General features: G+C 59.4%; 2 protein-coding genes across 2 annotated transcripts; both read left to right on the top strand.

Annotated features, from left to right (window-relative positions):
• The first annotated feature begins 1,118 nt into the window (after positions 1–1,118).
• PRTN3 (proteinase 3) lies at positions 1,119–4,501 on the top strand. Its single transcript, XM_061423287.1, has 5 exons — positions 1,119–1,186; positions 1,850–2,009; positions 2,424–2,565; positions 3,633–3,863; positions 4,220–4,501. The coding sequence occupies exons 1-5, from the start codon at positions 1,120–1,122 to the stop codon at positions 4,388–4,390; spliced, it is 771 nt and encodes a 256-aa protein (XP_061279271.1). The 5' UTR covers position 1,119; the 3' UTR covers positions 4,391–4,501.
• Positions 4,502–8,125: 3,624 nt separating this feature from the next.
• ELANE (elastase, neutrophil expressed) lies at positions 8,126–10,595 on the top strand. The gene is made up of 5 exons (XM_061423286.1): positions 8,126–8,287; positions 8,606–8,762; positions 8,925–9,066; positions 9,899–10,129; positions 10,284–10,595. The coding sequence occupies exons 1-5, from the start codon at positions 8,221–8,223 to the stop codon at positions 10,488–10,490; spliced, it is 804 nt and encodes a 267-aa protein (XP_061279270.1). The 5' UTR covers positions 8,126–8,220; the 3' UTR covers positions 10,491–10,595.
• Positions 10,596–11,938: the final 1,343 nt, after the last annotated feature.

Raw genomic sequence — 11,938 nt, forward strand, 5'->3', positions numbered from 1 at the left:
GCTGTTTCTGCCTCGGACGATCCTCCCAGACACTAGATCTTTCCAAAGGGGGAAGTGTGACTTGGCAGGAGGGACCTGGAGTCTGTGGGACCCCCGCCCAGGATGCAGATCCCGACTCCTTGTGGGGGCCCCACATAAGCTCCAAATGCCCACCAGTACACAATAGGAGGGACAGGAAAGGCTGAGCAGCTGCCCCAGAGCCGAGGAGACACAGGAGGGCTCCTGAACCAGAGACGGGTGATTGTGACATCCAGGCAACCTGTGGAAGAGATAACATTTGTGCAAGACCAGGGTCCCAGGGATGCCGTGGCAGCAAGTCTGGGAATTTTGCAGGCTTCTGTAAGCGTGAAATGGTTTCAACATAAAAAACCTGAAAAGTGTGTTTTTGCCCCCCAATTTCATGAGCTCTTCTACCTATGCTTCTGTAGGTTTGAGCCAGTTATAAATAAAAACACAAATAAATAAATGTCTCTTGAGCACCCAAGTCTCCCCCACCCTCCCACCCTCGATACAGAGCAGCATCTCTGGCCTCAGCCACTCCATGCCAGGTGCCCCCACCCCAGTCATGATGACCACAGGTGTCCCTGGGGGAAGACCACCCCAGGCCAGAACTCTGCTATGGAATGAAGCATGAATCCCTCAGACAAAGTCAGGGCAGAGAGATGACCCTGTGGGTGTGAGAAGGTGAAGGGTGCTGAGACCCGCCCCCCATTCCCTTTTATGTCCCACAGAAGGGGCTTCACCCTAAGCCCTGCACACACCAGCCACGTCCCACCTTGCTGGGGCTACGGGGACCCTGTAGGAGGGGGGCAATGTCCCCTTGGAAATGTGGAAGGCTGGAGGGCTGTGGCCACATTGCTCCCTGGCCCAGAGGACCTCAGCAGGGGGTGGGTGCTAGCCAGCTTCCCACACCTCTTGGAGGTGGGGCGGGACCCTGAGCCTGAGCTTGAAGCCCCTGCAGCCTTCTTGGGGTGTAGCTTTAAACCCCAAGCTTCCTGAGGCCCTGGAGTTGTAAGGAGGAAGTGGGGACGCCCAACTCAGGCGTGGGGCAACCCCAACGGCCTGCTGAATGAGACTATAAGAGGGGGTGGGCGGGTGGGCAAGGGGCACCGCTGGACCATGCCTGGAAGCTGCAGACGCCCTAGCCCCTCCCTGGCCCCAGTGCTGCTGGCTGTGCTGCTGGGTGGTGAGTGGGGTCCATGTCTGCCCAACTGTCCACCTGTCCCACACCCTCACCGCCCAGGTGGGGACAGTGAGGCAGGCTTAGGCTCAGGATGGGGGCCTCAAGGGGAAGGTAGGAGGAAAGGAGGGGGAGGGTCTGTTTCCCCATCTGTGAAGTGGGCAAAACCTAGTACCTCCTGCCCAGGCAGGTGTCCTGGGGACACAGTGTAACCGGAATCCCCAGACAGTGCCTGGCACACAGCAAGCGCTTAATACATGTGTGAAGGCACACCAATGAACATGTGACCGGATGAATGAGGCAGGTGTCATAGGAGGCCCGGGTGAGGGGCCTCCACTCTCACCCCAAGGAGGCTGACTCATGCCTCAGCTTGTCCATCTCCTGGCCCCCAGGGCTGGGCACCGGGCCTCCCAGAGCCTCCAGGAGTAATGATGATGACCTCGGGGCTCTCCACCCAGCGCTAACAGTCCCAGGCCAGGTCCCTTTCCCCCATCAGACCCCAGTCGGTGTTGCCATGGGACCCCCAATTTGCAGATAGGGAAACGCAGGCTCCGTGGGATTCCGGGCCAGGCAGCGACTCTGCCTCCTCCCCTGTCCCCTGTCTGGGCTCCCTGGAGGTGGGGCGGGGGCGTCAGAAGAGGCGACTGCCCCTGACCCCCGCGTCCCCAGGAGCAGCCCGGGCCGTGGAGATCGTGGGCGGGAGGGAAGCCCAGCCCCACTCGCGCCCCTACGTGGCGTCGCTGCAGCTGGCTTCCGGCAGCCACTTCTGCGGGGGGACCCTGGTGCACCCGAGCTTCGTGCTGACCGCCGCTCACTGCCTGAACAACTTGTGAGTGCGCCGGCGCGTGATGGGCCGGGGTCTGAGGGGGAGGACGGACCTGCTGTGGGGTCCGGGGTCCGGGTTCCGGGGGGCGGAGGGCGGGCCTGCCCGAGGGTCCGAGTCGGGGTTGAGGCCCTGCTTGAGCTTCTCCTGGCCTCACCCTTCCATCCGTCCACCTGCCCAACCCTGTCATCCCGGACTAGGCGGGCACCTGCCCTGCCCGCTCCCCGCCCCGCCCGACGTGGCCCCCTGATGCCCCAGGAGGATGAGCTCAAGCCAGGGGCCCAACCCTCGGGGGCAAGATGCAGACGGGGTGGCGGGTCTCTTGGGGCAGCGGTGGGGAGTTCCCGAGGGGCTGCACCTTGGCCTCAGGACGGGAGTAGGGAGCATGGATAGGCTTAGCACGAACGCCCCGACCGTCAGGAACCCGCAGCGCGTGCGCGTGGTGCTGGGGGCCCACCGCCTGCAGACCCCCGAGCCCACCCAGCAGAGGCTCGGCATCAGTCGCCTGTTTGAGAACAACTACAACCCGCAGGAGAAGCTGAATGACGTGCTCCTGCTGCAGGTAGGTGGGCGGTGCCTGCGCTGTGCTCCGCCCTCCAGTGCCTCCCGCTGCCGGCCGGAGGCCGAGCCAGGCACCAACTTCGGAGTATGCGGGGACCCCCCATCCCATCCCCACCCCCCTCATGGACTTTGCCCAGCTGTGTCCCCTACCCCCTCCCTGCACTGTTCCCAGATACCCTCACCTTTGGCTTCCCAGATAGCGCAGTGGATAAAGAATCACCCACCTGCAATGCAGGAGATGCAAGAAATGAGAGTTCAATCCCTGGGTCTGGAAGATCCCCTGGAGGAGGGCATGGCAACCCACTCCAGTACTCTTGCCTGGAGAATCCCATGGATGGAGAAGCCTGGCGGGCTACAGTCCATGGGGTCACAAAGAGTTGGCATGACTGAAGCGACTGGACACCCACAGCTTTGGCACCAGCCTCCCCTCCTCAGGGAGGCCTCCCCTAGTCTGTCCCTGTGTCACCTGAGTGATGCCCTCCCACTCACTGTTCAGGATGAGGCTCTACTTCCCTTGACTGTGCCACTTGCCCTCCTCTTCTCAGCCCTTCCTGGCCCAAAGATCAGCTCCCAGAGCAGAGACGTAGTGTCCCTAGGTCTTAGCCAGGATCAAGCATACAGTTGGGTGACTTCCCTGGTGGTCGAGTGGCAAGACTCTGTGCTCCCAAGGCAGGGGCCCTGGGTTCGATCCCTGGTCAGGGAACTAGATCCCATATGCCCTAACAAACAGTTCGCATGCTGCAACTAAGAAGACCCAACACAGTCAAATAAATAGTTTAAAAAAAAAGCATACAGTTGGTGCTCAATAAGTGCTTTGTATGTGAATGAACACCACAGTGACCAGTGCTACAAACAGGTGGCTCACAGCCTCAAGGAAGGTTAAACTGAGCCCTTGTGAGTTTGGAGGGTGATCAGGACGGCCTCCCTTGAGGAGGTGACCCTTGAGCCAGGCAGAGGGAACAGCATGTGCGAAAGCCAGGAGGAGGCACTTTGGGATAATGGTCTGTGGGTGGATGTGGGTCTGGAGGCAGGAGCTCACTGCCTCCACACCCCCGCCCTCTGCCGTAGTTGGACCAGCCGGCCACCCTCAACACCCATGTAGCTGTGGCTCGGCTCCCCCAGCAGGCCCAGCCACTGCCCCATGGCACCCAGTGCCTGGCTATGGGCTGGGGCCGCCTGGGCACCCTCGAGCCGCTGCCCCAGGTCCTACAGGAGCTCAATGTCACCGTGGTCACCTTCCTGTGCCGGCCACAGAACGTGTGCACCTACGTGCCCCGACGCAGCGCTGGCATCTGCTTTGTAAGTATCGGCGGCTCTGGCGCAGGGACCGCAGGAACCGCCCCAGGAGGGAGGGTGGGAAGCGGAGACCCAGCTCTGCCTTCTCCTTCCTGAGCAGCTGCTGCACCTCCACCTCCCCATCTGGAAGGTGGGCACACAAAGGTGATGTGGCCTTTGTGGGTCTGGGGGCTCATCCATCCGGAGGCCCCTCGAGTGGGTGACCAACTCCCACTCTGTGGCCACACCCATCTCCCTGTCTCACTGGAGTGCCTTCAGTGAGAAGGGGGAGCATTTCACCCCTGCGCGGCCCCTTCCCCAGGCAGCCTCGTCTGGCTGCTGGCCTGGCCTGAGGGATGGACCAACCTGCCCCTCCACAGGGGGACTCCGGGGGCCCCTTAATCTGTAATGGGGTACTCCATGGCGTGGACTCCTTCGTGATCCGGGGATGTGCCACTGGCCAGTACCCCGACTTCTTTGCTCGCGTCTCCCTCTATGTGGACTGGATCAACTCCGTGCTGAGCAGCGTGGGGGGCAAGGACAGCCCCTGAGGCCCCCAGAACCCCTGCAGGCGCTGTGGACAGAGGCCTGTTTCTGTGTCTGTGCCCCCTCTCCCCCTCCCTGGCAGCCCCACCTGTGCCGTCAATAAAAGCTGAACCACCTCCCTGGCTCCTGTGTGTCCTTCCCAAGGGCGATGTCGGGGAGAGTGGGTCAGGTTCCTCAGTGTCTGGGTCCTGAAACCCCAAACTCGAGGTGGGGGTGAGAACAAAGGCCTGGAGGTCAGATGAGGGCCCAGGTCACCATGGATCCCACTCCCCAGATGCCCACAACCCTGCCTGTGTGACCCTGGGCAAGTGGCTGCCCCTCTCTGTGCCTCTGTTTCCTCATCTGGAAAATGGAGTCACCCCACACATTTCCAAGTGTCCAAGGAGCCCCACTCTGGCTCTGGGGGCTGGGGGTGTCCTGTCCAGTTCTGTGTGTATTAGTTAGTTGCTCAATCATGTCTGACTCTTTGTGAGTCCATGGACTGCAGTCTGCCAGGCTCCTCTGCCCACGGAATTCTCCAGGCAGGAATTCTGGAGTACGTAGCCATTCCCTTCTCCAGGGGATTCTCCTGACCCAGGGATCAAGCCCGGGACTCCTGCATTGCAGGCAGATTCTTTACTGTCTGAGCCACCAGGGAAGCCCTTTCATCAACATGGCCTCTTGACTAAGCCATCACAACCTGGGGTGCCCAGGGCCTGTGGGGCTCCTGAACAAGTCAGGGGCCAGTATAGGGCTATCAGGAAGGCTTCCTGGAGGAGGTGGCAATGCCTGAGCTGACTCCCAGTGGAGGAATAGGAACAAAAGAAGGGTTGTGCAGACAAGGCACAGACCAGGCAAGGGCCCTACATCAGAAGTAGCTTGGGGATGTGGGGAACAGCAAGGCCAACTGAGTTGGGGAGGGAGAGCAGGTCAGGGAAGGGCAGGGCTGGAGCACACACGGCCACCAGATGACCTGGGGTCTAGAGGAGGAGCCTGAGGCAAGGCAGAGGTAGGGGTCACGGGCCAGCCATGGAGAGGGCAGGTGGCCATGGCAATGCAGCAACGGAGGCTCAGAGAGAGGAGCCAACCTGCTCTGGGCACACACCAGTGTTGGAAGGCAGCTCTTTGGTTATTGATTTACTCTGCTGCCACCTGGTGGAGGCACACAAATTCAAGCTGGAGCCAGAATCCCCTCAGGCCAGCTGCCTTTTTAACTGTTTCACAACTCAGCTGACCACCCCAGTGGAGGAGCTGAAGCTGGTTTGTAGCAGCAGCAGGAGCGAGCCTGCGCTGAGACCTGGGGCAAGGCCGGAATTCTGGGAAACCCCCGCTGATAAACGTCAGGGGAGGGCCGGGAATTCCCCCCCACAGCTCCCACAGGCTCACGGCAGGGAAGTGGTTTCTATAAAAAGCCCAGAGGGACCTCTCCCGCCACACTGGGGACAAATGAGGTTTGCTGGAGGGCATGTTGGACTGAGCCCATTGATGGGAACCGAAAGACCCAGAAAAAAACAGCCCTGGGTGTTTTCTATTTTCTATGAGCTCCAGCACATGAGTGTGCGTGTGGTGTGTGTGTGTGTGTGTGTGTGTGTATGTTTGATGAGTCAGAGGAAAGTTCTGCACAAAAAGGATTAGCTCCAAGGAGGGGAGGAGAGAACACGGGCCTGGGAGCTGGGGCTGACTTCTGGAGGTTGACAAGGCTGTTGACATTCAGGGGAGGACCAAGCCACAGGAATTATAAACAGGATGCCGCAGAGAAGGGACCCAGGGAGGGGGCTGGCCGGGAGAGCAGGGCGGCCCCCAACAACACAGGATCCCCTGGCCTCCAGAGCAGCATTGTCCTGTGAGATGCTCCACGTGGCATCACTACTCTGATGGGAACCAGAACACCCCCAAGAGAATCGTCACCATACCCTCTGGGAGAGGGTTAATGGTTAACAAACCCTCAAGGACAGCACTTTCTTATCTAAGAACTTCACACAAGTTCATTCATTTAATCCGTGGGACAATCTCGTGAGATGGGAACCTACAGCTTCCATTTTACAGATGAGGAAACTGAGGCTTGGAGAGGGCCTGAAGTCACAGAGGGCAAGTCCCCTGGAGTCCACAAGTTTAGCCATCGAGACCTGCGAGGATGTAGCATGCAAGTGGTCCTCAAAAGATCTAACTTTGTTTAAGCCTCCTCCATTCTCCCCACCCCCTCTGGAAACTGGGTTATGTATACAGCAGGTGCTTACCAAGTGCTCTATGGTAGCTTTAACTCAACAAAGTGGGGAGCCTGCCAAGAGGGGAGAGGTGGGGGTTGACTTGCTTATGGCCACACACCAGGGGTGGGGGGATCCAGGGACAAACTGGATTCCCACCTTAGCTGGGCTCTGGGTGTCCCTGGGTGCCCCCGCCCACCTCTTCCTCAGATGGATCCGTTGGTTCCCGCCCCAAGGCTTGCTCCAAGCCAGGAGAACGTTGCTTCTTGCGACAGCCTTGGCTACGGCCGTTGCAGCTGGAGCAGCTGGGGTTGGGAGGTGGGTGGGGGGAGGGGGACGGGTGCCGTGGGGCTGGGGATTGGCCCTGGGGGACCCCATCTCCCTTGTCCAGCTTGAGCTCTTCCAAGGTCCATACCAAAGCTCTCAAACTTGGATGGAGATGCATGGTCCAACCTCCAGGCCCAGGAGGGAATTCTCTCCCCTGGCTCCGGCTGGAAGGGGTTTCAGAGTTCAGAGGGGCAATGGTGGGATGGGTTGGGAGGGGTTCCTTCCCAGAACCTCGGAGGGCCCCCAGAGATTGACCGAATCCCAGGTAGAAGTGAGTTCCCTGTTAGGAGCAGCAACCAAAGACCAGAGGTTGGAAATCCAGGCTCCCAGAGGGACATCCAAAGCCGAGGAAGTCAGCAAGCCCCCCTATAGCTGTGAATTTTGGGTTCAAAGCCCAGCTCCCCCAACCATGTCACTGGGCCGGTGGCTGATGTGGAGACCCCGCCATGCCTGCAAAATATTAGGACAGAGCTGGGTGCACATGATTGCTGTTATCAGAGAGCCCTGGTGAAACTGAGGCACGTGGCATCCCAAACAATTCCTTTGGGCCAGAGTGACCAGTATTCTTGCCTGGAGAATCCCATGGACAGAGAGGAGCCTGGCAGGCTACAGTCCATGGGGTTGCTAAGAGTCGGACACAACTGAGCGACCTAGCACGCATGCGTGCATGATCACATTTAGCAAAAATACAGGACGCCCTGCTAACTTTGAATGTCAGATAAACTAACTTTGAACATAACTACATGTAGGAAATATTGGCTTCCCTAGTGGCTCAGGTGGTAAAGAATTTGCCTGCAGTGCAGGAGACCTGGGTTCGATCCCTGACTCAGGAAGATCCCCTGGAGAAGGAAATGGCAACCCACTCCAGGATTATTGCCTGGAAAATTCCAAGGACAGAGGAGCCTGGGGGGATACAGTCCATGGGATTGCAAAGAGTCGGACACAACTGTTCGACTAACTTTCACTTCACTTACATAGGACACCCTGCTAACCTTCAATGTTGGATAAACTTTGTTCATAACTACATCCCATGCTCATATGTGGGATACACTTATGTTAAAAAGATGTCTATCTGACATTAGGGTTTAATCATGCACCCTGAGTTTGAACTGGTGACCCTCCTGGAGCCTCCTGGTCACTTGCACAGGTCCTTCCCCAACTGTTCTTCCCATCACCCAGTCAGCCGTCCCCCAGTCCCCGGGATGGGGAGAGGAAGTAGGGGCACCTGACCCCACCGTTAACAACTGCAACTGCCTCCGGGAGTGGGGACTATAAGAGGGACAGGTGGGCACAGAGGGCAGAAACCCTGGAGCCCCCAACCGACCATGACCCAAAGCTGCAGACACTTCAGCCCCGCCCTGGCCCCCATTCTGCTGGCCCTGCTGCTGGGTGGTGAGTGGGGCCGAGTCTGTCCCTGGTCTTCTGCTTCCCCCTCTCCACTCACCCTGGACCCTGCCGGCCCCCTCCTCCTCAGGGGATGAGGAGGAGACTGAGGTTCTGAGTTGTGAGGGTGACGGGGGGGGGGGTTCACCCCGCACCCTGTGGGGACTTCAGGTCTGGCTGCGCCGGAGCAAGAGGACCGTACACGCCCCCTCCCCTCTCTGGGTGACAAGCAATAGAAGAGCCCAACCCTGCGGGGCCCTGGTGGGGGTTCCAGGGGTCGGGGGGTTCCTCCTCCGCTTACCGCCCCACCCCTGCCCGTGCCCCCAGGCCCCGCGCTGGCCTCGGAGATCGTGGGGGGCCGGGCGGCCCGGCCGCATGCCTGGCCCTTCATAGCTTCGCTGCAGCGGCGCGGAGGCCACTTCTGCGGCGCCACGCTCATTGCGCGCAACTTCGTACTGTCGGCAGCGCATTGTCTGAACGGCCTGTGAGTGTCTCCGCGCGCGCACACATCGGGGTCCCGGCGCGAGGGGCGTGGGGCCGGCCCAGGGTGGGGGCTTCCGGCAAAAGCGCGAGGGTTTGCAGGGTCCCCCTGCGCCCCAGCAGGGTCTCTCCGCCGCCATCACCTCCTGTCCGCCCCCGACCCCAGGAACTTTCGATCGGTGCGCGTGGTGCTGGGGGCGCATAACCTGCGGCGGCAGGAGCGAACCCGGCAGATGTTCAGAGTCCGGAGGGTCTTTGAAAACGGCTTCGACCCCTTGAGCCTGCAGAACGACGTCGTGGTTCTCCAGGTGCGCGGGGGGCGGGGCGGGCAGGGCAGGTGCAGCGCCCTGAGAGGCTTGGGGAGGGGGGGAGGGGCAGGAGACTAGGGGGTGCGGCGGGCGGGGGCAGACCTGGTGTCCCCACTAATCCCGGTGCTTCAGTCACCCCGCTGTGAAATGGAGAAGTACACCCCCGCACCCCGCAGGGCTGCCAGAGATTAGATAAGACAGCCAGAAACTCTGAGCAGCTGTCTTTGCTAGCGGTGGGCACCGACGGCCTCCCTCTTTGGGAAATGGGGCAAAATTACCTACATTCGGTGGGTGGGAGTCTGGAGGCAGAAACCTACCTTTCCCCTCTGCTTGCACAGCTATGATTATTCTCTGAGAATGTTCTAGAACAAGGGCCTTATGGTCGCTGGTGTGGCCCACGGTTTGTTCTGTTGAACACCTACTGTTTACTGCACCCAAGACACGACACATTCAGGGACTTCCCTGGTGGTCCAGGGAAGACTCTGCACGCCCAAATTCAGGGGGCCCAGGTTCAATCCCTGGTTGGGAAACTAGATCCCGCATGCTGCAACTAAGACCCCACGCAGCCAAATAAATAAATAAATATATATGTATATATATATATATATAAAAGACACGTCCAGAGACGTGGCCTCGGCCATGGTGGTTCCTCCCACTTTACAGACGGGGAAAGTGAGGCTCGATGGGACGCATGCAGAGGGTGGGCGTCCTGCTCTTAAACACCCCGGGACAATGGTAGAGCCTCCGAGGGGGAACCTGGCCCCAGAGTCACAGCCGTGGCTCGCCGCCGCTCCCCCGTGACTGCTTCGTACCCCACCACCCTCCTCTGCAGCTCAATAGGATGGCCACCCTCAATGCCAACGTGCAGGTGGCCCGGTTGCCTGCCCAGGACCAGGGCGTGGGCGAAGGTGTTCGGTGCGTGGCCATGGGCTGGGGCCGTCTGGGCACGAACCGGCCACCGCCCCAAATCCTGCAGCAGCTCAACGTGACCGTGGTGACTGGCCTCTGCCGCCCCACCAACGTGTGCACCCTGGTGCCACGCCGGCGCGCTGGCATCTGCTTTGTAAGTACCCTGGGTGCCCCCAGCCCCTACCCCACCCCCTCCCAGGCTGCTGTAGCCAGACCCCTGGAATATCTTCCCCACCCTGAAGGGCAGGTAGGTGGAACTGAGAGGGCTGGGCTGGGAACCCTAGCCTCCAATTTGTCTGGCTCCACAGGGGGACTCCGGTGGGCCCCTGGTCTGCAACGGGCTGGTCCATGGGATCGATTCCTTCATCCGTGGGGGTTGCGGCTCTGGGGTCTTCCCAGACTCCTTTGCCTCTGTCGCCAAGTTTGCCAACTGGATCAACTCTATCATCCGGCGCTACAGTGACGACGATGGCCCCTCTCTCCACCCCAGGGACCCCACGGGCAGGACCCACTAGAAAGGCTGTACCTGTCACGCCCCCTCACCTGCCCTTGGCTGGGCCCTTCCCATGAAGCATCACTCAGCATCTGGCACAATAAAAACCTCTCTCTGTTTTGTAGAAGGTGTCTGCGTGTTTGTTGGTTGTACAACTGAGTCTTGAAAAGTCCTCAGGAGAAGGTCTTGGGAGTGTCACGAGTACGCTGCCACCAGGTGGTGGCTGATTCAGGGCCCTGGGGTAAGAAGTCCCATCTCTACCTTCCACAAAAGGATCCCAGTTGCTATTTCTTGGACGGAGAAGCCTGGTAGGCTGCAGTCCACAGGGTCACTAGGAGTTGGACATGACTGACCGACTTCACTTTCACTTTTATGCACTGGAGAAGGAAATGGCAACCCACTCCAGTGTTCTTGGCTGGAGAATCCCAGGGATGCGAGAGGCGGGTGGACTGCCATCTATGGGGTCGCACAGAGTCGGACACAACTGAAGCGACTTAGCAGGAGCAGCAAACAATTAAACCAGTGCTGCAGGTGGTGATAACGCAGAGCACTACAGCAGGTGTTCACACGTGCTTACAAGCACAGACATCATTCTGAGTCTTTGCAAGTATTCACTCAGCTGGTCCTCTCTCTGCCCTTGAGGCAGGTCCCATGAGTGCCCCACTTTACAGATGAGGAAGCAGAGGGGCAAACAGCTATGAAGTCACTCTCAAGAGCCTGGGTTCGAGCCCCAGCTCTGTGACTTTGAGTAACTTGTGTGCTGCCTCTGAGCCTCTGTTTCCCTGCAGTAAAGAGTGAGGCACTGTCTAGGAAGCAGCCAGCCAGGAGTTGGGGTCCTAGGCCAGCCTCGGCTTCACTGAGTGGGGAGACAGTCCCTCCCCCTTCTCCTCAGCCTTGGTGGGGAGGTGGGGGGGGAGGGAGGCAAAGATGTCAGATGTCTCACAAGGAAACACTTCAGCCCGAAGGGGTCACAACAGCCCTGGGGAGGCGACCAGCCTGTACCCCTCTTTTGCTTCCCTGGGCTTGGGAAGGAACCCCCAGGGGCCCACAACACATGCGGCCTCTGCCATCATGCAGCTCACAGGCTGATGGTGGGAGAATCAATTGCCTAAGCCAGCAAATAAATTTGAGAAGTAACATCAGGCAGTGCCCCCTCCCCCACCCCTGACCCCACACCACGAGGCCAGGATAAATTCCTCTCTGCACCACACCCCCCCATCCCGCTAGTGGGTCCTGACTTTTGCTAGTCCCTCTGTCTGCTGGCTCTTCCTGAAGGTATACCTCCCAACTAGTGCCAGTGGCTCAGAAATGTGACCCCACTGCCCAGCAATCGCTTTTTCCACTTAATACTATACCCTGGAAGTCTTCCCAGGTCAACAGAGCATCTGGGGACACGTGGGGTTATTCATTGAACTGACCTGTCTTGTTGGGTCATTTCCAAATTTTGTCGCAATTTCCAATACGCTTACT

The sequence above is a fragment of the Bos javanicus genome, chromosome 7, assembly GCF_032452875.1.
Source record: "Bos javanicus breed banteng chromosome 7, ARS-OSU_banteng_1.0, whole genome shotgun sequence".
NCBI classification, from domain to species: Eukaryota; Metazoa; Chordata; class Mammalia; order Artiodactyla; family Bovidae; genus Bos; species Bos javanicus.

Excerpts from the sequence above, each read along its gene's own strand:
- PRTN3 (XM_061423287.1), top strand. The coding sequence starts at position 1,120 with ATGCCTGGAAGCTGCAGACGCCCTAGCCCCTCCCTGGCCCCAGTGCTG. Across the intron at positions 1,187-1,849 it reads GCTGGCTGTGCTGCTGGGTG|GAGCAGCCCGGGCCGTGGAG; the intron begins GTGAGTGGGGTC and ends CCGCGTCCCCAG. Across the intron at positions 2,566-3,632 it reads ATGACGTGCTCCTGCTGCAG|TTGGACCAGCCGGCCACCCT; the intron begins GTAGGTGGGCGG and ends CCTCTGCCGTAG.
- ELANE (XM_061423286.1), top strand. The coding sequence starts at position 8,221 with ATGACCCAAAGCTGCAGACACTTCAGCCCCGCCCTGGCCCCCATTCTG. Across the intron at positions 9,067-9,898 it reads ACGACGTCGTGGTTCTCCAG|CTCAATAGGATGGCCACCCT; the intron begins GTGCGCGGGGGG and ends CCTCCTCTGCAG. Across the intron at positions 10,130-10,283 it reads GGCGCGCTGGCATCTGCTTT|GGGGACTCCGGTGGGCCCCT; the intron begins GTAAGTACCCTG and ends CTGGCTCCACAG.